At 43.6% G+C, this 17,634-nt stretch overlaps 1 protein-coding gene across 7 annotated transcripts in view; it reads right to left on the reverse strand.

The window, feature by feature from the left end:
* Positions 1–17,634, reverse strand: part of Ldb2 (LIM domain binding 2) — a 347,148-nt gene that overhangs the window by 6,251 nt on the left and 323,263 nt on the right. For 3 of the 7 annotated variants that reach the window (XM_021162306.2, XM_021162310.3, XM_021162312.3), the window contains exons 6-7: positions 1,858–1,981; positions 718–869 (exon numbers count right to left, since the gene is read on the reverse strand). In XM_021162306.2, coding sequence (XP_021017965.1) covers positions 718–869; positions 1,858–1,981 — 276 coding nt within the window. The remainder of the gene's footprint in view (positions 1–717; positions 870–1,857; positions 1,982–17,634) is intronic. The other 4 variants (XM_021162307.3, XM_021162311.3, XM_021162308.3 and 1 more) reach the window with 3 other exon arrangements.

Consider the following 17,634-nt stretch of genomic DNA (forward strand, 5'->3'; position numbering starts at 1 on the left):
AGTTTGAAAAGAATCAACCATTGGTGAAGAAGGCCGTGCAGTCTACTCTCTTCAGACACTACCTTCAACACTCATTTTTTAAACATACAGCATGCTCCTCCCCCTTACCCCCATGTAGCCTTTGTCTAGGTCCAGAAATAAAAGCAAGAGGTCAAGGGTAAAAAGAAGTGGTATCAAACCAGAGGCTGGCTCTTCATGGACTAATGATGTATCAGACAAAAGTTTATAGAGCTATACTTCTAGTGGCTGCAAGCTAATTACCTGGCTCTTAAATAAGAGGGGAGGCCCATGCTGGGAAGACCTCAGCAAATTACAGTATGGGGCCAGAGCTCAGGAGACCAGTTTCCAGGGGCATATTGGGTCTCCAAGGCTGCCGCTGAGAGGCCTTAATATGCCACGAGGCATGCTGCTAAGTGATGCTTTAATTAAACCTTGAGTGCCATATCTCCTGTCAGTGACTCTGATGGCTTTTTAATTCAGGTCCCACCACAGCACGGACTCTTAACATGCCCTCCTAATTCTTCGTTTGCAGGGGACGTTACCATGGCAGGGTTCTTCCCTCTTGGCTCATCCTACCCTTTCCTTACCGCACCTCCTCCTCCCAGCTCCAAACTACCCAGAACCTATCCTTTTCATTCAGAGAGAAATCCCAGCCCCCCCTGAGTTGGGTGAAGAGGAAAGGTGAGGCTTCAGGCCTAAAAGCAAAGTGAGACTTACAGGTACCTGAGTGGCCAGGCTCAGGCTCGCCGCTGGGGTCTTCTTCTTGCTGCCGGCGCTGTTGGTCGTGTTCCCGGCACTGCTATTGGACGTGCTGCTTGTGGAGTTTTTTCGTTTTCTCCTTTTGGTTGTCGGTTGCCGTGTGGGTTCTGCTGTAATGGGGAAGAGGGAAAAGGGATGGGCTCTAGGGATAGAGTCTGAGGCAACCCTCCGCATACTGTCCCTCTAACGACGTTCTCATTACCCACTGAAAAGAGAACTATTGAAAACGTCCTCGTTTTGTGTAACCTAAAAATAACAATAAAAGAAAATGGTTGACTTATTCCCAGCACAAAATGTGTGAAACTCTTTTCTTCTGCTCGTAGCTATGACACGATTTTTATTTAATTGTTCTGCCTAATTACATATCTGTAATTCACTAATAGTGCCTCAGAAGCAAGCTACAGGTACCACTTTCATAATTGAATTCAGAATAGTTTTACCAGTAGAAAAGTTGGGAACTGGTCTACTTCTCTTTGTAACAAAGGAAACAAGGATCCATAGGCACCTCAGAAGGTACAAGGTTTGGCAAAGCTGTGGTTAACATTCTCCCTACTATGTTCATGTCACATGGCAGCCTGCCTTGACAGTCATGGTTGTCACAGCCTTGGTGAGATTGGAGCTTCCCAGCTGTTTAGAAACACTAAGTGGTTTGGACTTTGGTCTTTAATAAGTGCTACTAATTAACAAATAGTCTTAGGATGTCTCTGTATGGTATAACTTGAAAATGAAGGAAACTAGACTTCTTCAAGAAAGGTCTGCTCAGAGATAGTGAAAATACTTTGGACTTGAATAATGGGACAACTATTTTCTGAGAAAGTGGGAATTCACGGCAATGTGTGGTGAGGATTATTAATGTACTTGTTGTCTCTTCGTTCTGTGTTAAGATATATCCAATGTAGTATCATGCAGGCACACCCATATACATATAATAAATGTATCTTTAGAAAGCTCTACACACCTATGTCCCAAAGCATGACTGGAATACTCCTAGCTACCAACCTTTCCTGACAAATGAATCGTCATCTTCCTTTTGATGGCCCTTCATCCCCAGAACCTCTGAGAGCATATTTATGAAAACAGTGAGGAACAAGGGCATACCTGGCGGGGCCACCATTCGCTGCCACTTCTGAAACAGACAGGTCTTCAGGCAGTCTCGGGGACTGAGGTTGTAGGTTTTGTGTCTCGACATCAGTTCCTGCATTGGCTCCAGTATTACACACAACTGCAAGGAATTCAAAGTCACCGGAGTTCTGCTACTTGATCATATTAATTACAATAATAATTCTAACAGCTGGAATCCATTAGACAGCTTAAGGGTTTGGTTCCCCCCCCCTTTCTTTCCTGGTTTTGATTTTCTCTATGTATGTTTGAAGGGAAAGAAATATTACCCGTATTTGATTATGCCCACTTAAGGTAGTATCATTTATTACATGGTATTACAGCCAAATGTGATTTACACACACACACACACACACACACAGGGATACACACACAGACATACACACAGACACACACACACACATACACAGACACACACACACACACACTTTCCTGTACAGACTTGTTGTTGAATACAGACAACCCTGTAATGAATTCAGAGGCCTTTCCCTGGTTAGGGAAAGCTGTCTTCTTCGGAGCTTACTGCTCTGATTTCTGCTCTGGCTCCAGGCTGCGGTTCTTGTTTGTCTAACCTCTTGCTGTGAGTTTCAGTGCTGGTTTACACAGGTCATCTGGTGGGGAAATGCATCTTTTAAACTTTGCAGAACGAGGTGATGCTTCTTGCTGCTGATTCTCATAAAGGCAGGTGATGAGCACTCTACACATTTTATTCATGTGCTCATTTTTAGTTTTATTTTACCCATGTAGTTCATGTAAGTGGTACATATCTGTAGATTCTACCAGTAGGCACCTTGTCATCTCCTTTGTATAGCCTTTTAAATTTTACTTTGGTTCAAGATGTCTAATGACAAAGATCGAATTAAATGAAAGCACAAAATTATTTAGGGTGACCTTAGACTTTTCTGGATTCCTTTGGGTGCACACATGTCAGAATACCTACGAGGACAAAGTCTACAACTTGGAACAAGCCACCCATCACACACGAGGGCGACAGTGATGCGAATGTTGGCATGTGCCTGCCCCTGTAAAATGTGTGGTTGCCTTAGGAGAGACATGTGTGCAGTCCCTAAGTTTTAGCTTCTGTTTGACTTCCGTACTGTTCCTTTTCCTTTACATCAGCCCTTACCTTCATCATCTCCCTTAGATACTTTCTGTTTGATGCTTGTTATCTTCTCCTTATGGCTAATGCCTGCCCCGTCCTTGAAGGCATAGAGAAGGATGCCCCACACGTCTCCCTGTGTAAACTGCAGTGTGCTGTTCCTCTTGCAATTAGAACTTTCTGCTTCACAGACTTATGTAGCCTTCACGGTCCTCTGCTTCCAAGGCTCTTTTCCATGATGTCATAGTGCCTTGGAATGCCTCCGTGTCCCAGTGAATAGATGCATTTAAGGAGTAATGCTTATAAGACCTTTCCAAGACTCAAAAGGTAGTCTAAGGAGTGTCCATTAGGTCTGACTACTGAAAACACAGACTTGGGTGCTCAGCCCCTTCTCACGGACTGTGCACATGTTGCCTTTAATCCACATTTAAAACCCTCATACCTTCATATGGCTCTATAATTTCCCATGGGAGTTTCAGGTCCTCTGCTTCACAGAATACGGATGTTCCAGTGGAAAACACTACTCTGTCATGTTTCCAGTTTCAGTCTGGTTTTTTTCTCACTTCCTCTTCCTTCCCAAGTTCCCTCCCCAGATCTAAGAAGGATCACAATGAATGTTACCTAGAAAGACTTTACTGGTTAATGACAGATTTGTGAAATTCATTAACCCTAAGTAAGGGTCTTTTGTAAACTTCTTTTAGTTTTGTTGGAAGAAGGAAGATTTTGAAGGCTGAGTAACACACATACACGTCCAGCACAGAAGTGAGACAGGCTTCCTCCTTGGCCCTTGGGAATCCAACATTGTAGATCCTGCAATACAACCTGCAATCGCTGGCTAGCTCTTCAATCTATAGGACCTTCATATTTATTTTATGTCCCCTTTGAAATCTAAAATGCCAGTAAGGAGAAATCAACAAACAGGACAGAATTCTCTTGCAGTTAATTCTGTGTTTCAATGTGGCGAGGGCTGTATGTGTGGGCATTTCCCTATAAGGAACCTTTCCCAGGACTCAAAGGATACACAGAGCGCATGCTGTGGACAGTGTCGCCATGGTCTCTACTGGCAGACCTGAGAGCCAATCACCCCACGGGGCAGAGACAGATCACACTGAAGCTCAGAGATGTTTGCAGTCATGATTATGGCAAGAAAAGCTTTCAGAAATTCCAGTGACTGGGAAACATTTTTTTTGAACACACACACACACACACACACACACACACACACACACACACACACTTGCAGGACAGAGAGAGAGAGAGAGAGAGAGAGCACGCACAAAAGCTCTTATTTTCTTCAGTTCATTTCTGTTTGTTCTACATGCAATCCTGATGACTGTAAAAGACACAGGTGACTGGGACCAGCTGGGGAGTCTCAGGATGGAGTGTGACTGTCATCAGGTGTGTTTCCTTGGACATGCAGCTGGATAGCACTGGGTTTTCAATTTCATCTGGAAAGCGGATACCCACCCACCTTGTATGGAGAGAATTTGAGGTAAAGTGTGTCACACGCAAGCACTCGGTGCGGCGAGTATTAGGACATGATTGTTAGGAAGCCCAACACACACAGTGAACACCACAACCTCATTTCTTGACACCAACACACATTCACTCAGCTTTCAGGACTTAGGCTTTTGTTGGAGACACAAAATATGAGAATGCCCTTCTGCCCTCCAAGAACATATTGTCCCCTTAGGAATGATTTAAACAGATTAAGAAATCTACCCTGGGTTCACAGTTCAAGTGTCTCAGGAAATCACCTTCTTTTGACAAAACTATTTTTCATTACATGACAGGCTGGATGACAAAACTGACCTGCTTGGACCCAGAAAGGGTGACCAACATTAAGCAGGGTATGGATTGGGGGGGCCACACTTACCACAAGAACTTTGAACTCATGTTTTGTTTTGTTTTTCTTTTTGTTTTGTGTGTGTGTGTGTGTGTGTGTGTGTGCGCGCGCGCGCGTGTGTGTTTAGTATTGCCTCTCCTTTCTGGATATTGGGAGCTATTTCTTTTTCAGAAGCTAATACTTACAATCTCTTTCTTCCATTTTAATATGAAAATATCTTTCTATCATTGTAAGCCATCCCAAAGGAGATTGCATCTTTGCATGCTAATCAAGAATCTTCACAGTCATTTTTAACATTGGAGAGGTCCCTGGCTGGAGAGGCAGCCCCACCCCTTTATTCATGTATGCAAATGAGTCATCCTGTCTGTGGAGCTGATGCTGGCTTTGCTGGGCTGTGTGCTGTAGGTGGCAGAACTAACTCAGATAAGAGCTGGTCTCCTGAGCAGCTAGGCATCATAATCTGGAAACAGCAAAGCCTTGCAACTGTTACAACAGAAAATCAGGAAGAAGATTAGGGAAGTAGGTTTCTGTTGGACCCAACCAACTTTTGGAGCGGCGATCCTTGCTCTTTCTGATGTCTCAGAATCTCTTGAGAATCTGGTTAGGAAGTTGTTCAAGCCACCACAGTCTCATATGACTCTAGGTAAACATTCCTTTTTTCTTATAATAACTGTGAGCCAGTCCTCAATGGCTTGTTTTTTCTATACTGCAAGTGTACACACACACACACAACATCATAATAATACAAGTCCATTGACTTGGAAGAACAATTTTATAGCAAAGTTGTGCCTGCCACCAAGTTCCCAGTGCATGAAAAGAAAGGTGACAATCTGTATGCCGGGAGCATCTGCAACCTCTGCAGCAGCATGTACGGCGGTTTGTAGTTTAATTTTGTCTCCTTTTGTGGTACTGTAGAATATCACCTGGTATCCAGGTAGCTGTGGAAAGGGTAGGGTCATCAAGGCCCAAGAGGAGCCTGTGCCCTGACTACACCTGAATATGAAACATTTCAACATGTGTGGCTGCCCAGGCCAGTTAGGTCCCTTGGGAAGGTCAGGTCTTATCCTCAAAAGGTGCCACTGTGCAGATTTAATGAGAGTGTAGGCTAGGCTTGCGCTTCACGATTCTAGTCTGACTTCCTGTGATCCTGACAAGGGGGATTTGCTGAATGAATGGATGCATGGATGGATGGGTCAGATAGTGAAGCCAGATTAACAGCAAGGAGTCATTTGTCAGTAGCAGACAAATCAGGCACAGTCCCGTGGGCTTAGAAGTGATCAATCTATCCATCCAATAAATGACTGATTGCCTCTTCGGCGCAGAATGCTTGACCCAAATGCATATGTGTGGGCTGACTGGGCAGGGAGGCTTGGGTAATTCTCAAGATTTCTGCAATTTCATATTAACAGAGAGCCTAGCAAATGTGGACAGCACGCTACCTCTCTTTGTTTCCCTTTCATCTGATAGTTCTCTCGGAGGAGGACTCTGATTACCTTCAGCTGCACATACAGGCTCATCTGCTGCAGTTCATCTACAGAGTTGAACGAATAAGCGGCACTTGTCCGTGTTAGCCTTGAGCTACAATAAAGCTGGTATCCTGAAGTCGGCATGCGGCTGTCCTCATCTGCCACCAACAATCAAATTCTATCCTTTTTGAATAACACCTCATTGTGAATCATCTACACTTCTTTTTAACATCTACTTTTGGGCTATGTATGTATATGGTGTGTGTGTGTGTGTGTGTGTCTGTCTGTCTGTCTATCTGTCTATCTATGAGTGAGTGCAGGTGTATTCTCTCTGGGGTTGATGTGACAGAGGACAACCTCAGATATAGGTCCTCACCTTACATTTTTGTTTGAAGCATGATCTCTCTGTTATTGGTTGTTGAGTATGCCATGTCAGCTGATTTATGAGCTTGCCCCTTCCCCGCGTTTCAACATAAGAACATTAGACTTTCAACTAACTAACTAACTAACTAACTAACTAACTAACTAGTGTGTCTATGTGTTGTGAGCCACTGTACTTGTGTTGAGGTCAGAAGATAACTTGTTGTTGGTTCTATCCTTTTATTATCTATGTTCTGGGTGATTAGGCTTGGTTGGAAGCAATTTATCCATCATTGACCTATCTCACTGGCCCCACATTGAGCACTTCTATGTGCATTCTAGGGATTCATACTCCAGTCTTTCCATTTCTATGGCAAGGGAGTTACCCACTGAGCCAGCTCCCTAGCTCTTATCTACTTTTAATATCCAGGACTTTGCAAGGATTCAGGTGGACACCTTGCTCACATCTCTGCTTAGGCCTTCCCCCTTATTTATATCCCGTCCTCTCTTCCATCCAGCCATCAAACCAGGATATTGAGAATCAATGTTCTATGTGCCAGATCTGGCCATCTTGTCTTCCAAAACCCCCTTCTGTGTACACTAACAAAGATGAGCAGGTGGACCAAATTCCTATGATGCACAAATCCAAAGCCACTTGTTATCTTGCCCTTCTGGAATGTATGTTGACTCTTATTCCAAACACTGCTAGTCTAAGAAGGCAGAAAGAAAATGACTCGTCATGCCCTCATGGCAGTGTAGGAGCAGAAGCAGACAGCCACTCAATTCACTGCTTCTTTCATTGACAAAGATTTGTTTTTAGAAACAAAAAAAGTCAGATGAACTAGACAAGGCATCTAGTGACGCAGTTGATTTGTGATGAAGACATCCCTTTCCCTATCACTGCTGTGGACCAGTAGGGGTTTGTTGTTGAGCCTAGCTCTGCTTTGAAAACTGCACTCGACTCATGTCATTCTGAACTTTTAATATTGTTGAAGGTCCAACTCAAATCTCACCTGTATCAGGAATCTCCACTGCAAGGGTCTCATTTGCCTCTGTGACTCTTATTATTAATCTCTATAATCCTAGCATTTACATTGGCACTGGGAATTTCTCATAGACTTGTTCACGCCCTTCTCTGTGGCAGGGCATGTTTTACTTTTCTTTTCATTTAACACAGTAATAGGCATACTCAAATATTTGTTGAGTTATAACTTAGAAATAGCCACAGAGTGCCTGCTCTAAGTCTCTTCCTCGAGTGTGTACCTTCACATGCTAATTTTATTATTAACCTTGATCACCTCTTGGCCCACTTTTACAGGTGAGGAAATTCAGAGCTGGTAAGTCGTCCAGAGCGAATAACGAAGGCTGTGACTATTCCAATGAAGCTAAGGTAAAAAGGTAGCTGACCAGGGGAAAGATTTGGTTGTATTTGTCTGGCTCCATCACTGCACTATTAACTCTTAACTGGTGCTCGATTTACCAGTGGGAACAGGACACAAATGGCTTAAATGCTGGTAAGAAATAGAGTCCAAGGTCTTTCTCCACCTCTGTCTAGCTCCTTGCATGTGGCATAGCTATGTATTTCAGGCCTTAGACTTAGGTTCTTCTGGGTCAGATCCCTCACATCTGTCATTTGCTAACTGTCTCTTCTTTCCCAAGTATGTTAGGCAATTTGAATCTAATTTGCTCATTTGCAAATGGGAATAAATGATGCTCACAGAAAACAGCGTGAAAGAGTCAGGGCAAGCTCTTGCTGCAGAGCTAGACACAAGACCAGTACTCAAAAGATGGACATTGGTGTTTTGAAGAATTCTCTTTGCATATCCCCTTTGAGGCAGAAGAACGATACCCTTGGGGCTGGTGAGCTACTCTGTGGAGCTAATCACAGGGTCTCTCTGGTACGTTGAGGGTCCCTGTGAATAAACCCCAAGAGGTGATAATCAGGCAGTTGACATTTTACTAGCCAAGGTCTGAAAATCGTCCCTGTGGAGAACTCTGCAATAGATATAGAAGGTTGAAATCCACAAACCCCAATTCTTATCCCTACCAACTCATTCCTCCCACGAAACTGAGACTACGTAGATCTAGTAAGAAGGTGTGGAGAGTCATTAAGGAATATTCTTCAACAAATTGCTCCTAATTGGGCAATGCATTACTAAATAAGGTATCAGAAGAAGATAATGTATGGAATTACAAAAAAAAGAGGCAAAACAAAGCTGAGAGAAAGCACACAGTTGCCCACCCATAGCAGACGAGCAGATGATCATTACCACACCTTCTCTGCCCAGAGAGGAAAAACAAGCCAGCAGAGGAAATAACTGCCTTCCAAGTCTATGCAATTCCAAACATCAGATTATGACTCGAGTTTATTTCCTGATAGGATTAAAGGCAGATTGGTTGTCAAATTCAAAATATCCCCCTTTTTATCTGAAGCTTCAACCAGGAGAGCCTTTGCCTTTTTTCAATTGTTTTTTAAATTGATTATTCAAGCACGTTATCTTATCCAATGGGTCCTTCAGATTGGGGGCCACTGCTATTAAGGAGAGAAAGATAGTAGTAGTGGTTGCTTGATAGACAGCAGCTGCCATTCTGCTCTTAAAGGGACCAGTATATTTTTTTGCCCTCACATCTACCAGACCAAATATTTTAATATCTACTCTTTGATCTCACTTTGGAAGCTGCTTCCATTTGACCACACAAGCTCCTGATGGAGTCTCCAATTCACCCAGAGGAGGTGTGTCCTGGCTGCTTTGCTGAGCTAAGGCAGCCTCTAGAGACACTGCATCTCTTTAGACCCATGGAGCATTAGGGGTGGGGGATGGGAAGGAGACTCAAGGTTACCATTTCCCCCCCTCACATGATTATAATTTATCTGCAGAATTTTTTTTTGGCGTAGACAAACCCTCCACAGTGTGCAGGTTGCCTTCCTACTGCATTTAGTGTTCTGTCTTCTAGCTCTGCATCAGCAACAAGGGGATAGATCCTGCATGCTATTTGCTAACTGACTTCAGGTAAGGATTGGTCTATTGGAGACCAAAGTGAGGTATGTTCATGGAACTTTAGGTCTGAGTTATGCAGAGAATTCTCTCAGGTCTGGGGGCTAGAAGCCTGGAGGCAAGCTGTAAGCAGGACCATGCTCTTCTGGATGCTGATGAAGAAGATGCTTTCAGGATGTTGATGCCTCCAGCATGTTTGGTGTTCCTGTCTTGTCACTTTATCATCCCAGTGTCTGCCTCCCTCTCCATATGTCTTTTTCCAGTATGCGATTACATCATCTCCTCTTGTAAGAAGGACATAAGTCATTGGGTTGAGGGCACACCTGAAATCCAGCAACATTTTATGTTGTGATCCTTTAATTACAACTGCAAAGCTTCTGTTTTCAGAATCATGTTCTAAAGTTCCAGGTGGACATGAAAATTTGAAGGACTGTCTGTCTGTCTGTCTGTCTGTATTTAAATAAGTGTGTGTTTCTCATTCTGTTTGAAGTACAGGTCACTTCTGCAGCAGCTTTCAGCACCCAGGTCCATGACATATATACCCTCTATTTGGTAGCCTGACAAGTATTACTTGCCTTTGGGCCTGTAGCCCAAGAGTGACACTAGCAGTCTTAGTGCTGTCTCATCTTCCTCTGGTTGCTTGTCCAGGCTAGTATTATTATTGTTAACTGTCCATTTGAAATCTCTCTAGTAAATTGCCCACTATGGATTTTGATTTTTTTCTGCATGGATGCTGCTTAACAAATATGGTTTAGAAGATATTTAGCAATATATAAAAGATTAAAGGATGATGTTGGGGTGAATGGGGCTCCATGCATATGGTATGCTAACACATTGCCTTGGCTTTGAATTCTAGCACCTAATAAATAGGTAACCATGAATAATTCCTAAATCTCTTGGTGTTGTGGTTTCCCACTGTCAAAGCCAATACAGCACTTGTACCTCACCAACTAGTTTGGTAAAACAAGCAACAATCTACTTAACCAAGTGTTAGCATATGGAAAGTGCTTTCCATGATTTTTATGGCTTTACATATAAATATATATTTATACATATGCCTGTTTATATTTACATGAACACACACAGACACACACACACACAACCTGAAAGTTAGATTTTAATGGTAGAATGGATGCCTATAATCTTCGCCCTCTATGCAGTATATTCTGGTGTTTTCTACATCCTTTACCAGAATCTGGGTTCTCTGTATGGTATCTAGATGTTTCCAAAAGGAAAAGAAGCTCCAGCTCTACCATCAACAGACTTCCATGCAGTGTTATCTGTGTCTACATGGGCATGCAAGACTTTCAGGCACGATTAAGCAGGTTTTTTTTTTTTTTTTTTTGATCAATTGCTGTGGCTGCTGTTGAACTAGGAGTCTGAAAATAAATGATAAGTTTACTCTGGCAGACACTCACTCGTGGATTGTAACAGAATTAGGGTTTGAAAGAGAAACAGAACCAGGATGTATGGATGTGTGAATGTGGTCTCAAGGAAGGATGTGTTCGTGTTTGGGAAGCTTTCAATGAATGAGGTTCATTCGCCTAAGAGAGGGTAACCTGCTTTACAGAAAGTTAAGTGACCATAGATGAAGCATATTTACAAAATACCTTCACAGCCACACCACCAGCCAGCCTGGATATGATGGCACATGGCACTATGGCAGTGTTGAACTGACATAGTGTCACTCACTATACTGTAAAATATTAGGTCGCTGGCCTGTGTCCTCATCCTTAATGAGGTTTTTCTTTCATATCTTTGACCACTAAGCAATCTTTTCATTGAGGGTAATGAACCAATGCTTGTCCATGATTATGACACAATGTAAAAGAACAACAAAGGGTTCACCATCAAAAAAGCCTAGATCCACACCATCCACTTCACAACTAAAGTACCTTGATCTAAGCCCAGAACACATCTCATGGGCTCCTCATGGTTCTCTGTGTGCTCAGAAAATGGAACAAGGAAGATTACTAGGGACATGATGTGGACCACGGGCAACAGCCATCATTTAGTAGGCTTCATGTTAGAGCTGGGGTTTTAAACCTCTGGGTGAAGACCTCATTGGGGGGTTGCATATCAGATATCCTACAAATCAGATATTTACATTAAGATGTATTACAGTAGAAAAGTAACATTGATGAAGTAGCAATGAAATAATTTCATGCTTGGGGGTCAGCACAACACAAGGGTATTAAAGGGTAGCAGCATTAGGAAGATTAAGAAACACTGTGTTAGAAAGACACACAGATGATAAGTACCATTTCCAAGTGGGCTTCTGTGGTGACTTGAGTGACAAATGTTCCCCATAGTCTTGGACATTTAAACACTCGGGCCCCAGTTGCTAGTGTGCTACTTGGGAAGTGTAGGAGGTGTGGCCTTGTTGGTGGAAGTACTTCATTAGTGGTTGACTTTGAGATTTCAAAGACACCTGCCTTTCCCAGTAGTCTTTTTTTGTTCTGTGCTTTCTGGTCAATGTGTGAGATTTCAGCTTCTGCTCCAGTCCCTATTCCTGCTGCCTGCTGCCATGATGGAGTTCAACCCTCTGAAACCACTAGCCCACATCAACTCTTCCTTTGTAAGATGCTTTGGCCATGGTGTTGCATCACAGTGATAGAAGAGGAACTGAGACCACCACATATTCTAAAAGGACGAAGGTATGTGGAAGGACCATCAGAAAGAATCGGTGTGCAAGTGGAAACATACGGGTAAATGAGGTGGTCCGGAAACTTGGTGGAAGAGATCAATGGCCAAAGGTTACATTTCTGAACGCCAGAGCAAACCTGACGTGGGAAACTGCCACACTGTGGTTTCTAGCAGTTCCAAGGGAGGGACTGGCTGGAGGTGCAGTGGGCAGATGAGCAGGGGTCAGGACAAACAAGGCCATAGTTTCTGTCTCAAAGAAGAGGTGAGGAATACAAATGATGCTGCAGACTTTCACAGAAATGAATGCTTAACGGAAACGTGATGACTGCTGGGGTGGTTTCCTTCCATCACATGAGAAACATCACCAATTAGCATTTGAATGTTTTTAATGAAACAAAAGCATCAGACATCCTAAAAGACAAATATTGGCTGTTTCAATCTCTGAGCAGGGAAGCCTAACCCCTCCAGGGAGCCGTTGGTCACAGCATGGAGACCAGTAGTATCCCCCAGTAGTATCCCTCTGCCGCTCCCTTAGTAAACAGAGGCTTCTTTCTTAGCATGTGGGTGTATTTCCCAGGGAGCTCAGAGACTGCATGTTTGCAATGGCAGAGCATTAAACACTAACATTTATAAATGAGCCCTTATAATCTTAATACTGCAAGGAAGGGAATTGGGAATTGTCTTTGGGAGCTGTTGGTGACAGTTTCCAAGGAACATGGCTATCTTGTGTGAACAGTTGTAAAAGCTCACAGAATGCTTATGCCTACCTCCTTCCCCAGTGCTAATACCCAGAAGACCAGCCAAAGCAGCTTTGTGTTCTGGGGCTTGGACTGGCATCCCCAAGGCTACTGTTTAGAAGGACTCTCTGGGCAGTTGCTGGTGAGATGTAGGGTTTGTTTTCTTGGTACTGATGCCCAGAGTGCGGCTACCTTTGCACTGTTAGCCGAACCTTCTCTGGGATTTACATCAAGTAACAGCCTTCCAGCTATATGCTGTGCTGACATAGCAAAGGAGCAATTTCTCAATAATTTGACACTCAGCATCTGGATTGCTCCTGGTTGCTCCATCAATGTGCACCCACGAAAACTGGTACTATAGTTACATAACTTTCAAGGAGATCAAATTAGTTCCCCCTTATTGCTGATGTCCTTTTGATGAATGGATCTCTATTGCCCTGTATTATAATGTGTTGAATAGATGCTTTCCCAATGGTGCTAGGGTCCCAGTGGCAAGGACAGTTGATCAGCCTTATATCATTGGAAATTGGCACATAGAAGGCCAGTAAAACAAACAAACAAACAAAAACAAAGCAAAATAAAACGACAAAGCCAAAGCAGTGTGGAAAGAAGGGAGGGGAAAGGGAGCAAAGGGAAAATGGATGACTTCTTCCTGACTCTGTGTGTGTGTGCTCATGTGTGTGTGTATGTGTGTGCATGTACGTGCTTGTACATAGAGGCCAGAGGTCCATCCCAGGTGTCCTGCTCAGTTGCTAGTCACTTTGGTTTTTTTTTTTTTTTGAGACAGGATCTTTCCCTGAGCATAGATTACTCCTATCCAGTCAGGTTGGCTGTCCAGCAAGGCCTCTACTTCCCAAGTTCTTGGATGGCAAGTGCACGTTATCACACCTGACCTTTCTAATGTGTGCTCTAGGAATTGGCGTCAAGGCCTCATGCTTGAACTTTACTTTGAGCCTCCATTATAGCCCTCCTCTCTGACTCTTATCTCTAGATACCCCAGTAACAAAACTGTTGGGATCAGGGCACAGGAACAGCAAGGCCACAGTCCTTCATCCTCAGAAGGAGGAAGTTAGAGCCGGGCAAGCCCCGTCTTCATCTTTCTTCCCTGCTGTCATTTGGAAACATGCATCCTTTGTGGGCAGAGTTCCCCACCCACCCCAGAGTATTATGAGGCCTCAGGAGGAACTACAGATGTGTTCTCTTCTTCTCTGTCTCCCTTCTGCTCCCCTTGGGAGACCTTCTAGTCCTGTACTTCTCCATGTTGTCTCAGCCTTTCTCTTGCTCGGGGCATCAAGTTCACTGGGACCATTATAGAAGATCTATAGGTAATATTGAAAATATTTCCTATTCAAGCCAGCCAATATTACAATATTACAAGTCCAATATTACTGGGGTGTCTTGATCCACACGTGGCTTTATGGTTGACACCTATCTAACAAAGTCAACTCCTGGCATTGAATTCGTTGATGCTATAATAGAAAACATAGCTTCTTGGTCCCAAACCCTACTCCGAGAAGGACCAGGAAGTGAGTATATTAGGTGGAGATAGCGATTTAGAGGTGTTTCAGGTGCTTTCTAGCTAGAAGGGTGTGATAATGCCTCAGCTATTCCCTCTTTCTAGGCTTCTGTATTTGGAGGGAGTCTCAGAATCCCAAATCATTTTAAAACCTGAAACCATAGGTGATCAGATTCCAGTCATTACATGAATCTCAAAGCCCAAACATGCCCAATCCTATTAAGTGGTAAGAACAGAGCACAAGGGATTTGGGAGACAGCCTGTTTTCACCATGCTCAGTGAGTGTCAGCCATGGCATTGTGGTCATGTCTCCTCTTACTCTACGTCTTTCCCTCGCCACTGCTCTGGGGAATGTGGTAAAGGTTTTCTTTCTTCAAATCAGACATTCACTTTTGTGAGGATGTGGTCTATGGCCTTGTCCTTAGCTTTTAGGAACGGCTTGTAGCAAGTTCCTCTCCTGTGCCTTTGGAACTTGGTGCCATCAGTGACATTTGCCTACAGGTGCAGAGGAAACCTCCCAAGGCACGCAAGGTGCCAGCTCCTCCTCAGTGCCCCTTGCGACCAGAAGCAGAACCAAGTGGCCTAAGGCCTAACAAGAACCTGTTCAGTTATAGCTGAAAAAGTTTTGATTCATCCAAAAACAGAAGAAATATTCTCATATCTCGTTTTCTTCTGGGGTTATCTGCATGATAAAGCCTTGCTTTGAAGGTCCAGGTATCCTTTAAATGACTGTTCCCATTTCTCCCCAGCAAGATGCTCTTAAATCTTGACTTTACTCAATTTTGTTTGTGTGTGCTAACAGAAGGACTCCCGAAACTGCCAGCTACTATTTTGGTGTATGTAAGGTTGGGCAGGCTGGATTCACCTTTCCATTCAAATAAACAATGGGAGGGCTCTGGGAGATAGGCCTTACTGTCTGTTCTTAAGATGAAAGTAATCAGGCTCAGAGAGATGGAGGTGATTCTCCATTCATACAGGATCTTATTCTATCTACATCCATACATTATCTCATGCTATCTTCATGACAATGGTTATAGATCTGGATCTGTGCCCCTCCCCCAGGCCCCCTCCCCCCGTTTCTCTGTTTTGTTTTTAGAGGTGTGAAGTACTTTGTCCCCAGAGTACTAACTAACCAGTCATCATGGGATCAGTGTGTGCTTAGCTCCTTTGGTCAACAGGCAGAAAAGCGCTCAGCAAACAGCAGGTGCTCACTAAAAACCCATGGAACAAATGGGTTATCCCAAAGTTCCTGTTCTCTTTCCACTCCCCTCTGCTGCCGGCAAGTGGTTATCTCTTTCAAGCTGACTGAGAAGCAGGTGGCCAAGCCCTGTCTTCTTAGGGCAGCTTTGGGCCATTCCGGTTTCTGTTACCTCCCTGTAACCCCCAGCTCACAACTGTATCTTTCGGAAACAGCTTAGGAAACAGCAATTTCCCAGCCCCTCGTTGCTATCGATATGAAGCTGGAGAGTGATATTTCCTTTCCCTTAATTCCTCTGGAAGGCAAACCATGTTTTCCTCGGGAGTTCTGCGTCAGCTCCTGACTTTGGTAAGCCAGCTGCACGCACCAGTCACATCTTTCCAGTGTGAGATCATATCGCCCTTGCTGGTCTTCATTGTGATTATGAAACACATCCCTTGTCACTCTTCACCTGTGTCCTTGGCAGCCTCCTCTGCTTCCCAAACATCATTTGTCTCCTTCAAGTTCTTCTGAGTCCCAAATCAATCATAGGTTTAGAGAATCGTCACCCATAGTTGAGGGCTGGCGGAGCTGAGCAGAGGAACAGACACTTTCAAATCAGGGACGTGGTTTAGGAGCGCCTACAATCAAAACGATTTTTCTCTAAAAACACTCAGGAGAGGACGCTGCAAGGTATCAGATGAGGAAGCACCCATATCCGTAGATTTTCACGGAGACTTTGTCGTTCAAACTAATGAGCAAATGGAGAACAAGACCTGCGATGAATGCAACTGAGTTCCATTTGGAAATAAAGCCTCTAATAAAAGCCTTTTTCTGTGGTTTCAATCTCCCTCACCACCATTGTCTTGAATATTAAAAATAGAGATTCCTTTTTTTGAACTGAGAGTTTTTTTTTTTCCTTAGTGGAGGGGTGGGTCAGGAATTGGCATTTTTCTTTACCTTTCTCTCTTTCCTTCCATTTTTTTCTCTTAGTTTAATATTGTGATAGGAATTAAGGTTTTGAAGGCACATGACAGATGATGGGTTTAGGACTTCACCGTGTTCTCTTTAGGGACATACATACACTCGAGTGCCTCTTTACTGGGGCTCAATCACAAATGCAGTGTTTTCCACAGGATGCCATTTTTAGACTGAATTATAGGAAGTCTGCAGCACTAATAAATGGACAAGAAGCACTGAGTCACAGAATATGGTCCTGTGCCAAGGTGAAGGCCAGCTTGGCCTTTAGCCAGCGGACTGTAGATTGATGTTACAGCAGCGAAAGTAAAAACAGTGCTTACAAAGGAATGATTAATCAGCTGACAAAGGTCCAGGCATTTAGCCCCCACTCTTAAGTTCCAGCTCTATTAATAGTAGCATATTTTGAACTTTATTGGTAGTCTTGGAGTCTCCTACTATGAGGTGGGTTCATTGTGAGATTCTTAAAATCAGATGTAATTTGGGGAGGTGAACATTGGACAAATGTTGATCTTCCCGTCTCTCTAATGAGTGATGTCTATTTATTTGTCTCCATGACACAGTACACAGAGCAATAGTCACGAGGCTTCTTCAAACCCAGAGCTGTGGGTGTCTTCTTCAGACATAACACTAACTTCCAGTAGCCCTGGATCCTGGGGCTGTTCAGTTGGCTTTCTCAGGTCCTCTTTGATTTGAGGAACTGTCGTTCTTCTCCAGGACAAACTGATCTCCCTGCATCATTTTGACCTGACTTAGATGGGAGCTACTTCCTAGGAGTTAGGAAGTTGGGAGCCAGTCAGTAGACTCTTGTTCCCACTATGGATGAACTCACAATCTCAAGCAGCTGGGAGGATGGGGGAGTGAAAGGATCTTTGTGATGAAATTAGGGTGGCCATCATCTTCCAATATCCTCAGAACAGTCCTCGACTGTAACT

This window comes from Mus caroli, unplaced genomic scaffold (assembly GCF_978045245.1).
Source record: "Mus caroli unplaced genomic scaffold, Mus_caroli_1 scaffold_4, whole genome shotgun sequence".
Lineage (NCBI taxonomy): Eukaryota > Metazoa > Chordata > Mammalia > Rodentia > Muridae > Mus > Mus caroli.